Raw genomic sequence first — 22,763 nt, 5'->3', positions numbered from 1 at the left:
GCTCCGTGAGCGTCTGACGGGGTCGTCGTTCGCGATTCCTGGCTGCGATGTGGATCGCAGGGAATCCAATTTTTGTTGCCTACAAGTGCACAAAAATCCGTGCAGAAGTTTTTTGGGACGCATGGCGCCCACTACGTGTCGATCGACGGCCTGAGCGGTATTCGTACGTCGGGTCAGGAGTTCGATGTTGTCTGCCGGGGCAGATATCGACAATGATCCTTTCGCAGGTTTACCTATAGAATTCATTTTACGAAATCTCCTTTCTCTAAACAATATGGCTTATTCGACTTCCCGCGATGACAATGGTTCGTCAGCGCCCGTGCGTGAAATTTCGTTCGCGAAATTCTTCTGTGCGACGGCTCCGTAGGCGGCTGACTTGGGTCGTCGTTCGTGATTCCTGGCTGCGACGTGTATTGCAGGGAATCCCATTTTTGTTGCCTAGAAGTGCACAAAAATCCGTGTAGGAGTATTTTGGGACTCCTGGCGCCCACTCTGTCACGATGGACGGCCTGAGCGGCTTTCGTACGTCGGGTTAGGAGTTCGCTGTTGTCTGCCGGGGCAGATATCGACAATGATCCTTTCGCTGGTTCACCTATAGAATTCATTTTACGAATTCTCCTTTCTCTAAACGATAAGGCTTATTCGACTTCTCGCGGTGACGCGGGTCCGTCGGCGCCCGTGCGCGAACCCCCGTATGCAAAATTCGTCTGGGCGACGGCTCCGTGAGTGGCTTACGGGGTCGTCGTTCGCGATTTCTGGCCGCGACCTGGATCGCAGGGAATCCCTTTTTTTGTTGCCTACATATGCAAAGAAATCCGTGTAGAAGTTTTTTGGGACGCGTGGCGCCCACTCAGTCTTGATCGACGGCCTGAGTGGCATTCGTATGTCGGGTCAGGAGTTCGCTGTTGTCTGCCGGGCAGAGATCGACAATGATTCTTTCGCAGGTTCACCTATAGAATTCATTTTACGAACTCTCCTTTCTCTAAATGATAAGGCTTCTTCGACTTCTCGCGATGACGTGGGTCCGTCGGCGCCCGTGTGCGAACCACCGTTGGCAAAATTCGTCTTGGCGACGGATCCGTGAGCGGCTGACGGGACCGTCGTTCGCGATTCCTGGCTGCGACGTGGATTGCAGGAAATCCCATTTTTGTTGCCTACATGTGCAAGGAAATCCGTTCATGAGTTTTTTGGGACTCGTGGCGCCCACTCTGTCACGATGGACGGCCTGAGCGGCATTCATACGTCGGGTCAGGACTTCGCTGTCGTCTGCCGGGGTAGATATCGACAATGATCCATTCGCACGTTCACCTATAGAATTCATTTTACGAATTCTTCTTTCTCCAAACGATAAGGCTTATTCGACTTTCCAAGATGATGCGGGTTCGTCGGCGCCCGTGCGCGAAATCTTGTTTGCAAAATTTGTCTGAGCAACGGCTCCATGAACGGCTGACGGGATCGTCGTTCGCGATTCCTGGCCACGACGTGGATCGCAGGGAATCCCATTTTTGCTGCCTACAAGTGCACGAAAATCCATGCAGGAGTTTTTCTGGACTCGTGGCCCCCACTCTGTCACGATGGACGGCCTGAGCGGCATTCGTACGTCGGGTCAGGACTTCGCAGTTGTCTGCCGGGGCAGATATCGACAATGATCCATTCGCACGTTCACCTATAGAATTCATATTACAAATTCTCCTTTCTCTAAACGATAAGGCTTATTTGACTTCCCGCGATGATGCAGGTTCTTCGGCGCCCGTGCGCGAACCCCCTTTCGCAAAATTCGTCTGGGCGACGTCTCCGTGAGCAGCTGACGGGGTCGGGTCGTCGTTCGCGATTCCTGGCCGCGACGTGGATTGCAGGGAATCCCATTTTTTCTGCCTACATGTGCAAAGAAATCCGTGCAGGAGTTTTTTGGGACTCGTGGCGCCCCCTCTGTCACGATGGACGGCTTGTGCGGCATTCGTACCTCAGTTCAGGACTTCGCTGTTGTCTTCCGGGGCAGATATCGACAATGATCCTTTCGCAGGTTCACCTATAGAATTCATTTTACAAATTCTCCTTTTTCTAAACAGTAAGGCTTATTCGACTTCCCGTGATGACGCGGGTTCATCGGCGCCCGTGCGCGAATCCCCGTTTGCAAAATTCGTCTGGACGACGGCTCCGTGAGCGGCTGACGGGGTCGTCGTTCGCTATTCCTGGCTGGGACGTAGATTGCAGAGAATCCCATTTTTGCTGCCTGCATATGCAAAGAAATCTTTGCATGAGTATTTTGGGACTCGTGGCGCCCACTCTATCATGATGGACGTCCTGAGCGGCATTCGTACGTCGGGTCAGGACTTCGCTGTTGTCTGCCGGGGCAGATATTGACAATGATCCATTCGCAGGTTCACCTATAGAATTCATTTTACGAATTCTCCTTTCTCGAAACAATAAGGCTTATTCGACTTCCCGCAATGACGTGGGTCCGTCGGTGCCCATTCGCGAACCCCCATTCGCAAAATTCGTCTTGGCGACGGCTCCGTGAGCGGCTGACGAGGTCGTCGTTCGCGATTCCGCGCTGCGACGTGGATTGAAGGGAATCCCATTTTTGCTGCCTACAAGTGCATGAAAATCCGTGCAGGAGTTTTTCTGGACTCGTGGCGCCCACTCTGTGACGATGGACGGCCTGAGCGGCATTCGTACGTCGGGTCAGGACTTTGCAGTTGTCTGCCGGGGCAGATATCGACAATGATCCTTTCGCAGGTTCACCTATAGAATTCATTTTACGGATTCACCTTTCTCTAAACGATAAGGCTTATTCGACTTCCCGCAATGACGCGGGTTCGTCGGCGCCCGTGCGCGAACCCCCGTTCGCAAAATTCGTCTGGGCGACGACTCCGTGAGCGGCTCACGGGGTCGTCATTCGCAATTCCTAGCCGTGACGTGGATCGCAGGGAATCCCATTTTTACTGCCTAGAAGGGCACAAAAATCCGTGCTGGAGTTTTTTGGGACTCGTGACGCCCAGTCTGTCACAATGGACGGCCTGAGCGGCATTCGTACGTCGGGTCACGAGGTCGTTGTTGTCTGCCGGAGCAGAAATCGACAATGATCCTTTCGCATGTTCACCTGTAGAATTCCTTTTATGAATTCTGTTTTCTCTAAACGATAAGGCTTATTCGATTTCTCGCGATGACGCGGGTTCGTCGGCGCCAGTGCGCGAAACCCCATTCGCAAAATTCGTCTGGGCGACGGCTTCGTGAGCGGCTCACGGGGTCGTCGTTCGCAATTCTTAGCCGTGACGTGGATCGCAGGGAATCCCATTTTTGCTGCCTAGAAGGGCACAAAAATCCGTGCAGGAGTTTTTTGGGACTCGTGACGCCCACACTGTCACGATGGACGGCCTGAGCGGCATTCGTACGTCGGGTCACGAGTTCGTTGTTGTCTTCCGGGGCATATATCGAAAATGATCCTTTCGCAGGTTCACCTATAGAATTCCTTTTACGAATTCTCCTTTCTCTAAATGATAAGGCTTATTCGTCTTCTCGCGATGACGCGGGTTCATCGGCGCCCGTGCGCGAACCCCCATTCGCAAAATTCGTCTGGGCGACGGCTCCGTGAGCGGCTCACGGGGTCGTCGTTCGCAATTCCTAGCCGTGACGTGGATCGCAGGGAATCCCATTTTTACTGCCTAGAAGGGCACAAAAATCCGTGCTGGAGTTTTTTGGGACTCGTGACGCCCAGTCTGTCACAATGGACGGCCTGAGCGGCATTCGTACGTCGGGTCACGAGTTCGCTGTTGTCTGCCGGAGCAGAAATCGACAATGATCCTTTCGCATGTTCACCTGTAGAATTCCTTTTATGAATTCTGTTTTCTCTAAACGATAAGGCTTATTCGATTTCTCGCGATGACGCGGGTTCGTCGGCGCCAGTGCGCGAAACCCCGTTTGCAAAATTCGTCTGGGCGACGGCTCCGTGAGCGGCTCACGGGGTCGTCGTTCGCAATTCCTAGCCGTGACGTGGATCGCAGGGAATCCCATTTTTGCTGCCTAGAAGGGCACAAAAATCCGTGCAGGAGTTTTTTGGGACTCGTGACGCCCACTCTGTCACGATGGACGGCCTGAGCGGCATTCGTACGTCGGGTCACGAGTTCGCTGTTGTCTGCCGGGGCAGAAATCGACAATGATCCTTTCACATGTTCATCTATAGAATTCCTTTTACGAATTCTGCTTTCTCTAAACGACAAGGCTTATTCGACTTCTCGCGATGACGCGGGTTCGTCGCGATGGAGCGCCTGAGCAGCATTTGTACATTGGGTCACGAGTTCGTTGTTGTCTGCCGGGGCAGACATCGATAATGATCCTTCGGCAGGTTCACCTACAGAAACCTTGTTACAACTTCTCCTTCCTCTAAACGATAATGTTCATTTGACTTCTCGAAATATCGGGGTTCGTCGGTGCCCGCGTGCACATCCTCGTTCGTGATATCCGGCTGGGCAACGGCTCCGTGCACAACGAAAAGAATCATTGTCTTTTTGCTGCCTACATGTGCACGGAGTTCTGTGCAGGAGTTTATTGGTGGACAGCGCCCTTTCTGTTCCAAGGGAGCGCCCACGCGGGGTTCATACATATAGATTTTGATATTTCTATTCGTATAAAGTAATTTTATTTTAATGATATATTTGTAATTTAATTAAAAATTAATCATATTTTAATATTAATATAAAATTACTTTTGAATGAAATATAAAATAATATTTTTGAATGAAATAAATAAAAATATAATAATAATATTTTGAGTTGATAGAAAAGAGTATAGTAATTATAAATATATTGCTGTTAAAAATTATCTTGGTGGTGTTGATTTTTTTTTATTTTGTTTAAATTACATGTAAAGATTTGTTTTGTTAGATATATTTAATTAGTTAATAATAATGAATTATGATATTATTTTTTTATTTTTTATTTAATTAATAGTATTAGTAATTTTAAAATAAATAATAGTGAGTTATTTTTATGATATTATTTTTTATTTTTTATATAATTAATAGTATTAGTAATTTTAAAATAAATTTAATATATAATATTAAAAAAATAAAATATATATTTAAATATTTAAAAAATTATATGAATATGAATAAAAATCTATAATAAAAATAAAAAAAAATACGTTTATCTATTTATAATCAAAATAAATAATTTTATAAAAGATATAAAATTTGAAATATGCAGATAAAAATTATTTATCCTTTTAGGAAAAGAATATAAATAAAAGAAATTTGAATCTATCCTAAATGATATGTTAAGTATTTAATTAAATTAAATTTATATTTGTTAAACTTATTTAATTTAATAAATTTTATCTAAAATAAAAATATTAATTATTATAGATAAAAATAGAAAATGTGTACTTAAAATAAGAACGGATAAAATATTAAATAAATTTTATATTAAAAAGAAAATTATATACCTATCATAAATATATAATGAATGGCCTGGATAGTGCCTGTAAATATATTACTTTGTCTTATGAATTAGGCAAGATTAGTGTATGTGAATGTGAATAGATTAAGGCCTGATTTTCAATATTTTTAAATTTTTGACATGTCACACGAAAGAAAAATATGACAACTACTCAATTTTTAAAAGCACTTTATAAAAAATAAATATATTTTATTAGTATAGAATATTATATGAAATACTATTATTTTTAAAATTTCAAAAACCTAAAAATCTTTGAAAATCTGTAGACTAAAAATGTTGGCCCGATGTCATTGGTCTCAATAGCTGGTGGGGTGGTGTTTACTTGTATGTTGTTTGTTTTCTTCTGTTAAAATTTTACGTTTTTCTTTTAAAAGAAAAAAAAAAAATCTTATATAATATTTTATTATATATTATTTTAATATCAAATTCAAATTAAAATTTTAAAAAAAAAAACAAAAATATCAAATATTCAAACTTGATTGCCTTGCAATTATCAGCAGGTTTTTCAAATTTGTCAGACAATCTCGATTTAATTTGGTGCTCTGCAATTATTTTTTCTTTCATAAAGCGTGTTTCCTTAGAAGTCATTTGAATTTAATGATATTTTATTTTTTTTATCAATCAAAATTATTAAATTAAAATATTTATTCTTATTTAACGAATAAAAAATTAATTTTGATATTTAAAATATAATTAAATAATTATTAATATGAAACTTTATTTACTATTAAATTTTTATTTTCTTAAAAAAGAGGGACCATTCTTGAAGCTCATCCCCAAACTCAAATGAGAATCCTTTGTGCATAAAAATATCACTGTGACCGAGGGCTGATTCCATTTGTATATCTATTTTAACTTTCATTAATATAATTTTCGATTGATAGTATAATTTGTTCCATCATTGATGAATCAAACACTACCAACAATTTAGATTTTTGATAATCAGCAACAGATCCTCGAGGCTTGAGCACAAACATGACAATATAATATATATATATATATATGATATTACAGCTGGTCAGCTCCGGCGCCGGCGACTAATCAACAGGGTTTTGTACAGAAGCAACGGCCGCGCATGCCATGGCACTTGCCGCCGGTGAAACCCTCGTTGTGGCACACCAATTTGCAGTTGTTGTTGCTCATACATCGCCCATGGAAACGATGGCTCTTTGATTCGCAGTCCCTCCCTTCCACCATTAACATCCCATCATCTCCCCACAGTACTACTGCAGTGCACATATATGTTAATCCATCATTTAATTTGATTAATGAATTAGTAGAAGCAGCAACTTACGAAACGGCGGCAGTAAGAGCAGGAGCATGAAAACAAGGCAGGCACTTGTCGCTGCTGCATTGCCCAACCGATTGATCCTCTCCATTGATGACAACGACGACGATGCAGTGGTCTGAAGAGCTAGCGTCTGTGTATATACTGCTTGTCCAGGCTGTGGTTGCGACACCTGTCAAACCTTCTTCATGCATTTCGACACGTTTCTAACTTTTTTTTTAATTTGTCTCTTTTCTTTTTATTCGTGTTTGTAATTGTAACTGCGTGTTCACGTCTTCCTCTTCCTTTATTTTTCAATTATGAATTCTCATATTTGAACAAATTAAATTTTTTTATTTATTCATATTTTTCTAAATCGAATTCTCTACACCAAATAGATCCTTAAAAATAAATAGAAAATATGATATTTAAAGACAAAATTAGATGAGGCAAGATGAGACTATAAAGTAATCTATTCGTATGTGTAAAAATTCTCTGTTCTGTTCAAAATACATCAAAGACAATTTTGAATACATTTAATTTTCTCCAAGAAGCTTTTCAAGCTCCATAGCTGCCCATCCCAATGCAAAAAGAGTGAAAAAAAACATCTAAAAGGAAAATAATAAATTATATATAATATATATATATATATATGCTACCAACAAATCATAATCCCCAAAAGTGTGAGCCTCTCGTCTCGTCTCGTCTCCTTTTAGAAGAACACACTTCAGTTTTTAAATTCTTGTGCAGATTTTTCTCTCTTCCGTTTCTTACTCTTGTTCTTGTTCTTCTTCTTCAATAGCCCTTTTTCTTCTAACGTCTTCAATTTCTGAGCTTTTCTTGCTTTGGCTTTCTCCTCAAACCCATCATCAGCCATCCTCATAGTTGCTACACGTCTAGCCTTAGTGACCTGACAACACAATAAGGAGCCATCTATCGTAAAACACAAATGGCATTCTTAGTTTTGATAAAAATTCATATAGCTGCTCTATTCAAGAACCATAACCTGAAGAGAACAACCTGAAGCTTCCATCAGATAGAAACAAACAAACAACTCTTACCCGTGTGATGTTCTCATCAAGAACTTCCTTTTCCTTGCACTCAAACTTATCCATTTGTTTTCCAACAACAGCTTCTATTTTGTGTACAAGCTCAATGTCATTCTGCATATGGGGATCAGCACATCAATTAAAACAAGGGAAAATGTTTAGACAGATCACTAAATTTGATACCAGGAATGATGCAAAAAGAACAGAACACAATTCACAAATTGCTAGTAACATAATCTCAATCACCCTGAAATTCTCTAACCAATTTATTCAAATGAATTCCTTGCCAAAATTTATCACAATCCGACTAGATATAAATTGTGAAAGAATTGTGTTATTTACAGCAACTTTAATGCAAGGGTAAGGCTAAATATCTCCAAGAATCAGCCTAGATTAAAAAATCAACAATGTTCCATTTACTTATTCAAGAACAACTGGAATTGATCACAGATTAAGGTACATCCCCACAAGGAAAAAAGGCAATAAGATATTTAAGAAACTTTCAAATAATTTTCCGAGATAACCTCATCAGTATCCTCATAATAGAGTCGATATCTTTTCATAACCAGTTATAATTACCAGCACGATTGGAATAAAATTCAATGAAATTTAAATTGTACCTGGGTAATAAGGCTAACAGCAAGACCTCCTCTTCCAGCTCTTGCAGTTCGTCCAACACGATGAATATAGTCCTCCGGATACCTATAATAAATAGCAAGTTCTGGAGTATTTTGGAATATAGTAACAGCATCTACTTTCTTGAAAAAACACACACAGTAACCACCAATTACCTAGGGATGTCATAATTTATTACTAGATCCACAGTTGGTATATCTAGACCACGATTGGCAACATCAGTTGCTATTAAAACAGGGACCTGTCCGGACTTGAACTTATGTACCGCAGAAAGCCTCAAAGACCGGGATTTGTATGAGTGCAACGAGGCAACATTTAAATCAAGCTGTTCAAGCAACAAACTCAGAAGCTCACATCCCCTGTGCCCATCGAAAAAAATACTATTTCAGAATCAAGAGAGTGAAGATAACACATCCACTTTGCATTCAAGTAGTTGAAAGTAGCACTCAATTTTTTTAATTTCCAAGAAATAAGAAACTTGATACAAGTTATGAATCAATTGATGCTATCACACTTCTTACAGCAAAAATATATACATATATTTATACCTGCAGGTTGAAACAAAAATAATTGTAGATCGAACTCCCATTGTTTCCCTTTTGTTTAATATGTGTAATAAATACACATCCTTCACATACTTGGGTACAAAGACATACTGCTGCCTCAGAGATTCCACAGTTTTACACCCTTCGTATGCAGCATAGAAATATGCCTTATTTGCAGAAAGTTCAAGCAATGCTTGTAAATTGCTAGTCATCGTTGCAGAAAATAGTAATGTTTGTCTATTCTTTGGCAAGCACTGGAAAATAACTCTTAATTCTGCTTCAAAGTTAACACCCAACACTCTGTCCGCTTCATCCAAGACTAAAAACTGCAGCAAGACTCTTCGTCAGATTATTTAAAAAAAAAAAAAAGGAGCAAAAGCATATGAACAAGTAATAGAAACACTGAATGGAAGCTCAGAACCACTATAGAAAACAACAAATTCTCCCACCTGAATAAATTTGAAGCTAAAGCTATATCCTTCATTTTTAATCTAAAAAAGATCAATGTCAGTAAAAACTGATTAATCCCCAATTAAAATATCAGCACTGTCTTCTCCTAAAATTGATTCACAACATATGATTAGAAAGCCAAGAAACAAAAATATATTATTCAGATAAAATATGATACAAACCACAAGAATTCCAACGTTATACACAATCAATGGCATGAAATTACAGAAGCAGAAACTATGAAGAAAAATTCAGAAAATAAACAACCAACCTTGGTATTGGAGAAAACAGCAGGAATATCAGGATTCTCCTCAATAAGAACCTTAATCCTTCCAGGAGTCGCAATTACCACATGCGGCCTCTGCATCAAACTCTGCGCCTGATTGATCATATCCATACCACCCACAATCACGGAGCACCGCAATCCTAAGCCCGAGCCGAGGGCCCGAAACTGTTCGGCCAACTGGTAAGCCAGTTCCCGAGTCGGAGTGACAACAAGTGCGAACACACCGAATGGATTTTCCGCGAGACGGTGGAGAATAGGAAGCGCAAAAGCCGCCGTCTTGCCACTTCCAGTCTCAGCCAGACCCATCACGTCCTGTCCGGCAAGGATTTTGGGGATGCAGTGGTGCTGGACGGGAGTTGGCCTCTTCATCCCGAGCTCCTTGCAGGTATTGACGCACCACTCGGCAAGGCCGAGGTCGGCGAACGTCACGTGGGCTGGTGTTGGATTGGGGTTGAGTTCCTTTTCGAGTACTTTTGAGGCGGCGGCGGCAGCATGTTCCGAGAATGGAGGTTTCTGATCGGCGGTGATTACTTGGGCGGATTCCTTTTTCTTCTTTTTCCTGGAAAATAACGGGAAGCTTGCGTCGACTTGGATTGGTTCCGCCATGATTATCAGTCGACCTCGGACTGAGAATCCTCAACTCAATTCAATTCAAACACATAAACCCTAGCAACAATAAACTTCTACTAATTAAACTCAGTTCTGTATAATAATAATAATAATAATAATAATGTATTGTGATAATTATATGCGTAAAAAAAAAAAAAAAAATCTCTGTAATTATAATTAAAACTATCAATATTTAAAATAATGTTTCAACACTCTTCATAACAAAACAGCCTCCACTCCGTTCGGCGGCGGAAACGTCCACCGGCGGAAGAAGCTTCGAAATAAAACTTACCAGATGTTCCAGCGGGCGGCGGCAGACTTCGTGTTTGGGAGATAGGCGACGGCGCAACATAGAAGCGGGGAAGGAGAAGAGGAAAAGAAAGAAATCGTGGGGCGGGGCCGCGGGGTGACGGGAGGGAGAGCGAGGCGGAAATAATATTTTTATTATTAATAATATATATTATATATTATTTGTATTTATCCTATTACAAATTAACTATTATATCCAATATAATTATTAAAATTCTTATAACAAAACACATCTTAAAAACCCAATCCCCAAAACATTTTCTAACCAAAACAACTTTTTTTTTTCGATCAAAAAAAAAAAAACACCCTCGCACGTCAAAACTTCATACATTAACGACTAAATCAATTTATATTTATATTCATATATTATATTTCCGTCACTAACCAAAACCATGTTGATTTCTCCCATATATTTATGTCTATATTGTATATTGTACTTTCATGTATTGTCTAATTTTTTTATAGTAAATATGTATACATATATAATATTAGCTTAAGTATTAAAAACATATTACTACATGACTGAACACTATATATGGTGATAAGAAGAGACCACAACTTAACTAATGGAGTAATAAACAATGAATGCATAGAGTTGGACATGAAGTTGAGGAAGACATATATCCATCCCCACCACCACCACGTAGTGTTGAATTAAGCCGCCAAGATGCTGATATAAGGAATCCATGATGCATTGCTGCCCATGGATGGATCGATTGATAATCATTCTTGACGTCTACTGAAATAGTCGATTGATTTTAGTTGGCATTCATCCGGGTGATCTAAAGCTCCAAGCTCCATTGCAGGATCCATTCTATCATCTACCTATGTAGTGGTGCAGGATAGATATCCAATGGCTTAAATCGCACTCGATCATTGTGAGGCAACGGTCCCTCCTGTTCGGCAAGAAGAACTAGGAATTAGATGCCAGACCAATTATAGAACAGAACAACACAGGTACAAAGAGGGGAGGGGGCCAAAAACATCGCAGTTCAAGAAATTTCATATGCATGTTGTATCTAGCAGCTGCTATTGGGGAAGCCGAAACATCATCAGCATAGTTCAACTAGACAGCAAGTAGATCGAGAGTGCTTACCTCATCCATGTTAATCTGGAAAGGTTTCACAAAATCTTCAAACATAATTGGTGATAATCCTCTCATTTTGTCTTCCACTTCCTGGACAAAAGAAGCATCAAAAAGATTTGTTTACACTTACTCAAAAAGTTGTTTGAGAACAAATAATAAACAGCATCAAGCTGTTTCTTGAAATGAACTCACTGTCAGGCAATTATTATTCTACACTCAAGAACAACAAACGGAAGGTAATGTAACCACACAATTTTAAAGCAAAAGGGACAGTCCTGTTATTGGTTAAGTTTAAACCTCAAGGAGGGTGTTTTTTTGTAATTTCCCTAAAGCTGAAAACAAGGTATTGTTGTTCCACAACAAAAAAGGAAGCGAGCTCTAAGAAAAGGGATGGCACTCTCAGTTACTATTTCTCTCAAAAACATTATGCGGAAACCAACACATTTTCCGCATGGTGAAACCGTTCTAAATTAATTTAGTCAGCTTTCATGGCATTAGCAAAAAGGCATATATATATATATATATATTCTTTACCAATCCCGTAATCCTTGAATGTTGTAATAGTTCTTCGGCAATCATGTCTAATATATGTCTGTTGTCCATCAGTCCCTTCATGGCAAGCTCCTCAGTCTCCTCAATGTACTGTCTCAAGACAAAATCAACTTTGTAAATAAATACAATAAACCTAAGAACCTGATATCAGATAGAATATTAAATAAGATGATGAGCCTATTCTCTTGTTTAATGTTGGATCGAGCCAGAACTGTACACCTCTGTCTGCAGTTCTAATTTCTAATATTATTATCTTGGCTCCATCTTTTTCATGCAATCCCAATACTACCTGGCCTATCCTCTGATGTAAATTGACATATTGGTTTATACCACTAAATCATGAATAATAATCCTCACTGGTTCGTGGATGCTGGTAAATTGAAAGAGAACGGAGGCTACAATGCATAAATGGAAAGAGTTTGATTAAGTAAAGGATTTGTAAGGCAATAATGTCATAGAGTACACCCTCCCACGAACGGTTAAGATGAATGAACCTGTCTGAAAATAGAGCAAAAAAACTAGAATAATAAAAGCAGATAAAAGTTACCCTTGTAAGCTCCCGGGTGAAAAGCTCAGAAACTTCAAGTGTCATGTTTTCTGGAATCACTTGGGGATCGTCCCACTAATATCACAACAAAGAAGCAAAATGAGTTGCTTAAATATTAGCAATTAAAACAAAACAGCAGTCAGCAGCACCTTATAAAGCTAGTTCTATTGAAATCAAGTGCCCTGTACCCTGTATCTTATTAGTTCACCATCTGGATTATCAGGGCGATCAGCCAGACCAATTCTTTTGGTCAAGGCAGTGAGCCCCAACCTTGGATTTTGAGGACTTATTACCATTTCTCGAGCAATCTGAAAGAGGTGTAGGATAAGTGATCAGAGGGGGCAGTGTCTGGATAATAATGCATTGTTCATTGCTTGGGTTAAACTTTCAATACAGAGTAAACATCCATATTTGAGGCAAGATAAGAATTCCCTCATCTTTACCTTAGTAATCTTTTCAAGGTCATCACTTCCTCCATCGGTAATGTCATCTCCAAATACAATACGTTCAGCGCATCGCCCTCCATGAGCAACCACCATTTGCATTTGCAAGTACCCAAAGGTTGTATAACCTTGATCTACCATGTCCTCTCGAGGGTAAAAGACAGAAACAGCAGTTTCCTGCTCAAGCACATAACCAATGGATTTCACTCAACATCCAAATAAAATTAATTCACAATAAGCCATACCTTTCCACCAGGCAACAGCTGAGAAAATGCATGCCAATCAAATCGAGGGAACAAATGAGCCAGCACTATGTGACCTGCTTCATGCACCGCCAGAAGCCTTTTCTTTTCCAAGGATATCTATAGAACGACGATAGTAAGTTATACTTTAAGTAGGTAATTCTTACAAATGACTTGTCACAGATGTCATACACTTTGTTCAATTTTCTGCTGCTCTTCCTCGGTAAGAAGCACACCCATTCCTTCAAGCAACTGCTTGTCCAATACATCAACGATATCTTGTTGGTAGATCTTTGAATGCCCTTTCCTGACCTGTTTTTAGGTATCAATAACTATGAAGATACTCACAGCGAAGGCCTTACAAATCAAAAAATATAGTGAAAATCATTGAGCAAATTGGACATGAGAGGCATGGTCGACAAAAAAAGCATAATACTACACATAATTCAATTTATTTTGAATTAGAAATTATGTTCAAATATTTCCATGTAAAATGATGTTACCCATGCAACTTTCATAAATATCAAAACAAAGCTCTCCTTATAAACAACTTTCCAAGATAATGTCACCCGCAGAGTCAATACCACCTATTATCCAGTGTTCAATGTCTCCAGTATTTATGGTTTTCAAAAAATAGACGGTAGTACTTCAGCATCTCAGTTCTTCAAGACCATTTACAAACTTAAAGAACCATACCCTACTACATAATCCCCCACAAGAAAGTGGTATCAATATAAATTATCTTGAACAAAGCACAGAGAACTTACAGACATTATTCCAGCTTCGTTGACTAAATTTCTGATATCTGCCCCAGAATACCCAACAGTTCGGAAGACTACCTGTGGAGATGGAAATAAAAAAAGAACAAAACTAAGCAAACATATTCTTAACTTATGCGCCAGGACATCTCCTTCAACCTAAACGTGAGGACCAGTTGTCGGTGTCATGCGAACTATAACTAAGTAGCAAGAAGAGAAATCATTTTAAGTGTGTCCAGAAAACCAAAGTCAATAAAACAAGAAAAGACTACAACATACGAGAGAATAAAAAAACGAACCCAACCTCTTGGAAATTAACATCCTCAGCTAGCTCCTTCCCAGCACTATGAACACCAAAAATTTGTGTTCGTTGCTCTGCATCAGGTAACCCAATATATACACGGCGATCAATACGTCCTGGGCGAACAAATTCTAGGTCCAATTCATCTGGTCTATTAGTAGCACATATGAAAATAACAGCTTGCCTCAGCGAGAATCTATCTACACCAGTTCTTTCTTTACTGCAAAAAAGAAAACCAGGCATTTACTTGGAAGATTCAGTAGGGTGACAGAAACTAACTACTCAAAAAGTGCATATTATTTATATATATTTTCATAATAGCTGTTCCTCTTTTTTTGGAATAAAATATAATTTACTTCAAGGGTTTATTTTCATAAATCTAGTTGCATATATTTGAACCTTTCAATTCTAGTGTTTTCCAAGGTAAACTAGGCCAAATGCCAGTTACTGCAATTCGAGTGTCCAAACAGTGCGATTGATAATCCATTATAATTTGTTGCCAAAACATAAGAGTTGCATCATTCAAGCCAAAATTCCTAACTTAGAAAAAATAGCACAGCTAATAGTAGAATGTTCTTCAGTCATTTTATCTCTTTTTTTTCTCAGCGCCTATGTTTTCACCACCAAAATCAGTACACTGCATTTTTGTCTTAGCTGTTGAGCAACGCTAGATTAAAGAATGCATAAGCATCTAACTATTAAACCATTCAACATATAGTTCTCATGAATATTTCATTCAGTAAAAAAAATAATTTCCTAGAATCGTGCAAAGCATCAAAGTTCATTCTTCTGTAGACAAAATTATAAGGACTAGCCCTGTGTCAGATATGGCATATTTACACCTCAAGCAATGGTTTGAAACTTTTCAAGTCCTATAAAGAATACATTCACATCTTACGTACTCTCCATCCAGCTGAGCAATTAGTGCTTCAAATGTTGCTCTTCTTCGTGGATCCTTTCTGGCATGTCTTCCTGCAATTGCATCTATCTCATCCACAAAGACAAAAGCAGGAGCCTACAGAAGGAAGAGATATGTGATGCGTTTCTTCTTGCAGATACCATAATTTACATCATAACATGTGCTTCAGTGCTTGTGAATGCTCACAAATATTATGCTTATGTTTGGTTGTTTTTTCTGAAGGAAAAAGTGGGGAGAAGGTTGCTTATTTAAGCATTTTTATTATCATTGGCTGTTTGATTATGGAGCATTTGTATGGTTACGTGTATTATAATGATTAAGTGGTCTCATAAATATGAGGATACTAAGAAGTAAATTTGAAACATATATATATATATATGAAGAGCAAAAATATATAGGTAACAAACAATTCCACTAGAATCCACAGATTAAATGTTGGACATTTATGTACATGAACAGACAGTTAAACACGGAAAAATTTTTATTAAGGTATCTTATGCTCGGTAAGGGTGTTAATTAGTCAGATCTCTAAATGTAGAAGTTCAAACACTGCATCCAAACAAAAGGTGGATGCTTCTGGGTACTCGTGCAAGAACTCGATCTTCTCCAGTAGTACAAATAAATGGCTTGCTGCTGTTGGGTGATGTTAAAATCTACAAAACTATGAGTGAGGTTTTAAGTAGATTCAAATACCACCAAAGATCATTAAATCACAATATTATCATTAATATGTGCCCAGTGATTCTCTCATCTTCGATGGATTCATTGGTAAATCAATTGAAGACACAGTAAGATGTACTTCAGCAACTGAATGCAGATTCCACAAATCACTCTGATATTAGTGTTTCAGGATTTCATTTCAGAATAACCATTTATGATATTTCTTTAGGATTTTCAGAGAGGGACTTATCTAGCTTGTCAGTCATCATTTCTCTCATTAACAAAGAAACAAATCATCCTACATAACTATCCAAGAGGTTAACAACATCAAATTTAGCCACCAAGATTTTCACTAACCAAGCATTTCATTAAATTTTCATCCTAACTGGTTCTCAGTCTTTTTAATTTATAACTGAACTCACACAATAAAGCATGGAAGGAAGATAGGTAGTATGTTAAGCTTACATTTCTCCTCGCAATTGAGAATAACTCATTAATTCTTGCAGCCCCACTTTTCTCACTATCTGTGAACTCTGCGCCAGAAGCAAAAACAAAAGGCAAACCACTTTCTTTTGCTAGTGTCCTGGCAAAGAGTGTCTTCCCTGTTCCAGGTGGTCCAGACAAAAGCACACCCTGCATGATTAAATATATTATGTAACTCCCATTTTAAAGTATGCTTTGAATAAATATCCCCAACTCAGTGTCAAGATAGTATAAACTTACTCGGACAAACTTCACCTCCTTTTCATAATACCGCATGGGATTTCCCATATATATCATCAGTTCATCCAGAAGATCCCAGACATCTCCTCCTAATACTACATCTTTATACATAGATTTTGTTTCACCAACATCACCAACTGGCTGAGTGAAATGAACACTGAATTAAATATTACTCAAATTGGATAAAATGATATCAATTAAATACGGACAAAAGAAAACATACCAGAATGAAGTTTTCGGTATATGCCATGTCCAAAACCTGTTTATATTTCTTATAAAGTAAACGGTTGGTTGTTATATGAAGAAGCATCACAGATTCCCTAATCAACCATAAGATTAGTAACCCAGGCAACAGTGCAAATGCAACTTTGAGAAAGTAATGGATTTGACGCTTCTGAAGAAGATCTACTTCCACTCCAGATACCGATATGGCCTCAAAAAGATAAGGATCAAGGGGGATATCAACCTAGAAGTAACAAACTAAGTAAGCAAGAGGCAAGATATAGAAGAAAAACCAATGTTAAAACACAAATACGACATTTGACTCACGATATATTCTAGAGGGAATCCTTCTTTCATGGTAACATACAATCTCTTGAGATCCTCTGTAAAAACAACTGCATCAACCTGAAAATGAATATATGCATATTATTTAAATAGCACATAGAGAAAATCTGTAATATTTATGTAATAATTTTATTACATTTACATACAACATTCAGATTCTAATTAACTGACAATAACCTATTTGAGCCTCTGATACCAATTTATCTAATGCAAGACTAAATCATCAAAGTAATAAGATAAGCTTCAACTGCAGAACACCCATGTATCATAGACCCAACTACTGAATCTATGTAGATCCCAATAAGATCATACAAATACATTATCAAAGATAAATGCTTCTTTAACATAACCGTGCTGGAGATTCCATGTGTCCATGCAGTGTGAATCCAGCCAGGACCTAAATTTTATCAATCATCATTCTAGCACACATACATTCATACAAATATACACTCATTGTAATGAATAATCATATAGGAAGCAAGAACGGACTCAATAATGATAGATACCTCAGAAGAATCAAGTTTTTGAAGGAAATATGTATAGGGAAGTTTGGGCCGGTAACGCCACCATCTTTTGGAGATCCACAATCCCTTAACTCCTTGTGCATTTTTGGCCTTCTCTACTACATCCTTGCGAAGACTATTCTCAACTTCTTTCATGTCAAATTCCACAGCGTACTTGGAATTCAATGAGCTGAGTTCTGCAGCTAACTTCTCCTCTTGAAGAATTTCTTTCCATGCTGCAAGTCTCTCACGCCATGTTCCTCCAGTATTCTGATTATCAGCTGCCAAAGAAACAAGATTAAAAAGACATGAAAAACACCAAGATCAATAAGTGAAGATCTTTTCTGCAGCCTCCAGATCCCCGCCAAAACTGCCTAAGAAAGTGCAGCTAACAGGTGCGAAATTCTTCTTTTGTGCCTCCAAAATATGTAAATTTATATAGTTGTTAGATGTTTTATGCATTAGAAATAAATATGGCTTTGAGAAACATCTTGAAAACACGCCACCAAATTATGGTTCAATCACTCAGCTTGGGATCATCATTAGCCCTTTCACTAGTAGTTGCATCAGTGTATGAATCAAGCTGAAAATTATGCTCTATACCATTTCAATTATCAAACTTCAAAGTTCTCTTCGGACTCTGTTAAAGTATGTAATTCTCAGTTGACATGTTTTCATTGCAGAAATTCTTCAACTAATTAAAAAATTCACTACAAGTTATTACATTTTGAATACAAAATTCAATTACTTGAAGATGATTTGAGTTACATCCAAAAGATATATATGTGGAGAGCTTTATAAGAGATCTTTATGTTTATGCTTATGTTTTTTTTGCAGCCAAGTAGGAACCATCAGCAACTATAAAGAGGAAGTAGTAGATGCTAAATGTGCACATTTGTATCTTATTAATACATAATTGCAAATCTGTTGTAAGAAAGGGTTTTAAGTGTTGTGCTTCAGGAAGATAATTTACTGTGCAGATCGAAATAAGAATATATTTTATAGTAGGAGTAAGAGTGGCTGGCCAAACATTTCATAATTACTGTGACAATATTCTCCAAAAGCTAAGGCAGAGAGCAAGAACAATCATTCCTTATTATAAGCAGTGCCGCAAAAAACAATAGCACAGATACAAACCTGATAGACCCAAATCATTCTGGAGAACCTTTTTCTCCTCACTCTTCAATTGTGTGTTTTGCTCTATCATTTCTTTTACACTATTTTGGGTCTTATCAGCATCATCTTCCCATGCATTTTCTCCGACAAAAGAACTATCATGAATAAGTGTTCCATCTGGCCCCTCAACAAACCTTTTGAGTTTCAGACCTTTGGGAGTCGTCTTCCTCCACATACCTTGTTTATATCTAAAAAATTATGGAGGGCAGATTTTGAGAAGAAGGTATCAGCACAATATCTTTTTAAAAGAGCCGACGAAGATATATATACATATATATATACATACACTCTGTATAATCTGAGGCTAACCAAAAAAGCATAAAATTGTCATAACAGTCGAATTAAGGCTCTATGGCTTTACTAGTCTCTACCATTTCCTCCAGAATTATATGATATTATTAACAAATAACAATCAATAGTCGAATGGGAATCATACTTACTTTCTCACGTTGATTGGTGTAGGCTCAGGTATTAATGCATCCATGTATGCCTCAGCCAATTCTCTCCTTTCACGATCAATAATAGGAGCTCGGACTGCTTTATATATACTTTGACAAGATAAAATCGAAACAAAAATGTACAGCACCAAAACGCCTAATCTTTTGGAGTCCCAATTCCTCACATCCTGCAAGCAAATTTGCAAAACATATAAACAAATTTATGTATATTCTGGGACGGCGAATTAAGCTCTAGATGCAACATAAGGCAATCATGTCGGTTCCCGGCAAAATTCATACCTTCCAGAGTTCCCATTTATTCCAATTGGCAAACTGCGGCAGAAGCTCATATCTAACTCGCTCCACTGATTCCTGCGCCTTCCTGCCCGAATCTCGAGCCCAGCTCGAAAACTCATCCATCCTAACCCTAACATTATCCATATCAACCCCGGTTTCTTTCTCCACTGACGGCCCCAATTTCTCCAGAAACCGCTGAGAGCCGCGACGAAAGGACTGCGAAAGCCACGCCCAAGATAAACCCTCCGGTCCACTTGAAGAAGACGAGGAGGAGGAAGAAGCTGAAATTATAAACCTCTTCTGACGGGAAAGTTTGAGCTTGGGCCTGTACCTCCGGTAGGACAAAGAAACGATAATTGTTGTTCCTCGAAGAGCAAATACGCTTTCCGAGGGAGAATGGAGTGAGGTCAGTCGGCATTGCACAGTTGCCGTGTCCATAGCTTTTAGAACGACAATTGCTTGGGAAAACTGCCCCAAGTCAGTATCTTCTAACTCAGTGTATTGATCCTTCCGCCATTGATAAACCAGAAGGGTTTTACAGAGTTTTTATCCACAACAGTAAGGGCAATGAAAATTTTCAACACATCACTTTTTGTTAAAAAAATAATGTACAAATATGCATCTGTAGAACAGTAGGCATAGGCTTTTTCCCCGGACAGCAACCCAGGACTGTACAAAGATTAGCATTTATAAATGGACTGGCCCAATAAAGCCCAATATATTTAAACAGATATAGTTCAAAGGCCCAAACAGATATCTCTAATCAACTAGAGAACTGTTATTAGATAATACTCCGTCCGTCTCAAACATCATGCAATATTTTTTTTTTTTGTTTGTCCCAAAGCAACATTTCTAAATTTATAAATAATTAATAATATTTTTATACATATATTAATATATACTTCACTTTATCCCATCACATCACTCAAATACAAAAAACAAATAATCATTTCTCTCTTCAATCACATCACTCAATATCCAAATTATCTCAAATTACTATACTTAATCTTCCCCACCTAAATTTTCATACCAAACACAAATATTGTACGGTGTTTGGGACGGAGGGAGTAATAATAATAATAATAACATAGTTTATTTTAAAATTGTATGTGTATTACAATTGTCAAAATGGATTGAGTAAATGGGTTGGTCCACCCGGCTCCACTTTTAAAGTGATTGGGTTTTAATGTTTTAGGGATGTTAAAATGCATACCGAATTGAAAATGGGTTAGCTCGCAAGCTAAATAAATATAATTATAATGATATTAGTATATTTTTAATATTTTAAATAAATTTATCTATTTCATTATTTTAGTGGATCTGAAATTAATATATTTATTTTATTTTTAGTAATTGTACTTACTATATAACTATATAAAACTCTTACAACAAAAGTCATTATAACTCTTTGATACTAATATTATAAATTTTAATAAAAAATAAATAGATATCTACATATAAAATTGATAAAATATTATATTTTAGGATAGTTTCTAAATATATTTTATATTAATTTAAATCAAAATAATTAATTTATTAAAACTTTCCTGTTTTGTTAAACTAATTAACTAATATATATGTATATTGTGAACTAATATATATGTATATTGTGTGCTATGTCACTCTATTTTATAACTGTTTTGGTGATGTTATTTTCTTTATTTTAATTTTTTTATTTATTCTTTTATTTATTTTTCATCGTTGTTTACTTTTTATTTTCTAAAATTTCTTGAAAGATTTATAAAAATAATACATATTGATTGTTTAAATATTTTTTATTAACAAAATCTTTAAAAAAAAGATAATAATCAAATGATATTTAAAATTTTGAATCAATTTATGTGAGATATTTATCATTAAATATTTATTATTTAAATTCTAAAATATAATTATTTTTATATTAATTATATAAAAATAATATTTTTAATATTTTTTAAAAGCTCCGTGGGTTGGCCCACTTGGTTCGCCACCTGCTGATTGATTGGATTGAACTATTTAAATCTTAGCCCGCCTCGCTGCGAGTTGACTCGCTAATAATAATAGTGAGTTGTGAATTAATCCGCTCCGTCAAACTATTTTGACAGTTCTTATGCGTATGCATGTTGTGAGGCACAAAACGTACATAATAAAATAAATAACTTTATAGGATTCGAAGTCCATTTTTTTATGACATGAGTTTTACAATTATTTATACTGAGTAAATTTTTGAGTCGAATACAATAATCTTTAGCTAGAAAAGTCAAACAAGTCTTGCATAATATACTCAAATGAAAAAATGTCGGTAAAATTCGATTTGATTCGATTAGCCACTTTATGAAGTCCATCTTTTTTCTTTTTTTTTTTTTATTTTATTTTATTTTTTTATGAAGTCCATCTTGAATAAGACAGACTACATCCCATTTTAACATCTCAATCACATTTTTAAATTCAGGCACACAACATAGAGAATATCATATCAAGTGAATAGGACCACCACTCAAAATATATATATATATATATATATACATATCGATCATTTCGAACCCACCATATATATATACATACATATTCAAATTGAATTTCTTTTTAAGTCAATAACACACACTCCACTATTGTACATGTTTATCTTCGTAATAATAACAATCATCATCACCATCATTTAAATAGTACTTGAAGTTGAATTATATATATATATATATATATATATTTACTCCATCACTAAGAGCAAAATTATTATTTTTACTTAAAAAATAAAAATAAAATAAAATAATTCACTTAATCAATAAAAAAAAAACAAATATTATCATTTTTAGTTTAGATATAAATATGTCCATAGATTTATTGTAATATCTTTCATGTACAAATAGATCTCCCCAATGGGACATATCAACTATTCTACAAGCTTCTAAAAATATCAGCCGAATATTTCCCCTACCATTATGATTGTGACATTTGAAAATGAATT

The 22,763-nt window shown here is 37.2% G+C and overlaps 3 protein-coding genes across 3 annotated transcripts; all 3 read right to left on the bottom strand.

Annotated features, from left to right (window-relative positions):
- Nucleotides 1-6,266: 6,266 nt before the first annotated feature.
- Nucleotides 6,267-6,882, bottom strand: LOC127247284 (defensin Ec-AMP-D1-like). Its single transcript, XM_051269076.1, has 2 exons — nucleotides 6,751-6,882; nucleotides 6,267-6,682 (listed from the first exon to the last, which is right to left on the bottom strand). The coding sequence occupies exons 1-2, from the start codon at nucleotides 6,833-6,835 to the stop codon at nucleotides 6,498-6,500; spliced, it is 270 nt and encodes an 89-aa protein (XP_051125033.1). The 5' UTR covers nucleotides 6,836-6,882; the 3' UTR covers nucleotides 6,267-6,497.
- A 298-nt stretch (nucleotides 6,883-7,180) lies between these two features.
- LOC127247283 (DEAD-box ATP-dependent RNA helicase 36) lies at nucleotides 7,181-10,744 on the bottom strand. The gene is made up of 7 exons (XM_051269075.1): nucleotides 10,591-10,744; nucleotides 9,675-10,355; nucleotides 8,957-9,279; nucleotides 8,564-8,767; nucleotides 8,393-8,474; nucleotides 7,785-7,886; nucleotides 7,181-7,633 (listed from the first exon to the last, which is right to left on the bottom strand). The coding sequence occupies exons 2-7, from the start codon at nucleotides 10,293-10,295 to the stop codon at nucleotides 7,451-7,453; spliced, it is 1,515 nt and encodes a 504-aa protein (XP_051125032.1). The 5' UTR covers nucleotides 10,296-10,355; nucleotides 10,591-10,744; the 3' UTR covers nucleotides 7,181-7,450.
- A 382-nt stretch (nucleotides 10,745-11,126) lies between these two features.
- Nucleotides 11,127-20,400, bottom strand: LOC127247282 (ATP-dependent zinc metalloprotease FTSH 12, chloroplastic). The gene is made up of 19 exons (XM_051269074.1): nucleotides 19,823-20,400; nucleotides 19,526-19,710; nucleotides 19,047-19,273; nucleotides 17,913-18,190; nucleotides 17,389-17,466; nucleotides 17,063-17,305; nucleotides 16,840-16,980; nucleotides 16,582-16,749; nucleotides 15,440-15,552; nucleotides 14,541-14,757; nucleotides 14,246-14,317; nucleotides 13,671-13,790; nucleotides 13,482-13,598; nucleotides 13,237-13,413; nucleotides 12,982-13,101; nucleotides 12,794-12,868; nucleotides 12,229-12,336; nucleotides 11,704-11,784; nucleotides 11,127-11,503 (listed from the first exon to the last, which is right to left on the bottom strand). Exons 1-19 carry the CDS (start codon nucleotides 20,255-20,257, stop codon nucleotides 11,429-11,431), a joined length of 3,030 nt encoding a protein of 1,009 aa, XP_051125031.1. The 5' UTR covers nucleotides 20,258-20,400; the 3' UTR covers nucleotides 11,127-11,428.
- Between the last annotated feature and the right edge of the window lie 2,363 nt (nucleotides 20,401-22,763).

The sequence above is a fragment of the Andrographis paniculata genome, unplaced genomic scaffold (assembly GCF_009805555.1).
Source record: "Andrographis paniculata isolate CXL003 unplaced genomic scaffold, ASM980555v1 Contig32END, whole genome shotgun sequence".
In the NCBI taxonomy this organism is placed as follows: domain Eukaryota; kingdom Viridiplantae; phylum Streptophyta; class Magnoliopsida; order Lamiales; family Acanthaceae; genus Andrographis; species Andrographis paniculata.
Note: the sequence above shows the minus strand (reverse complement) of the source record. Positions and strands in the feature narration are given on the sequence as shown.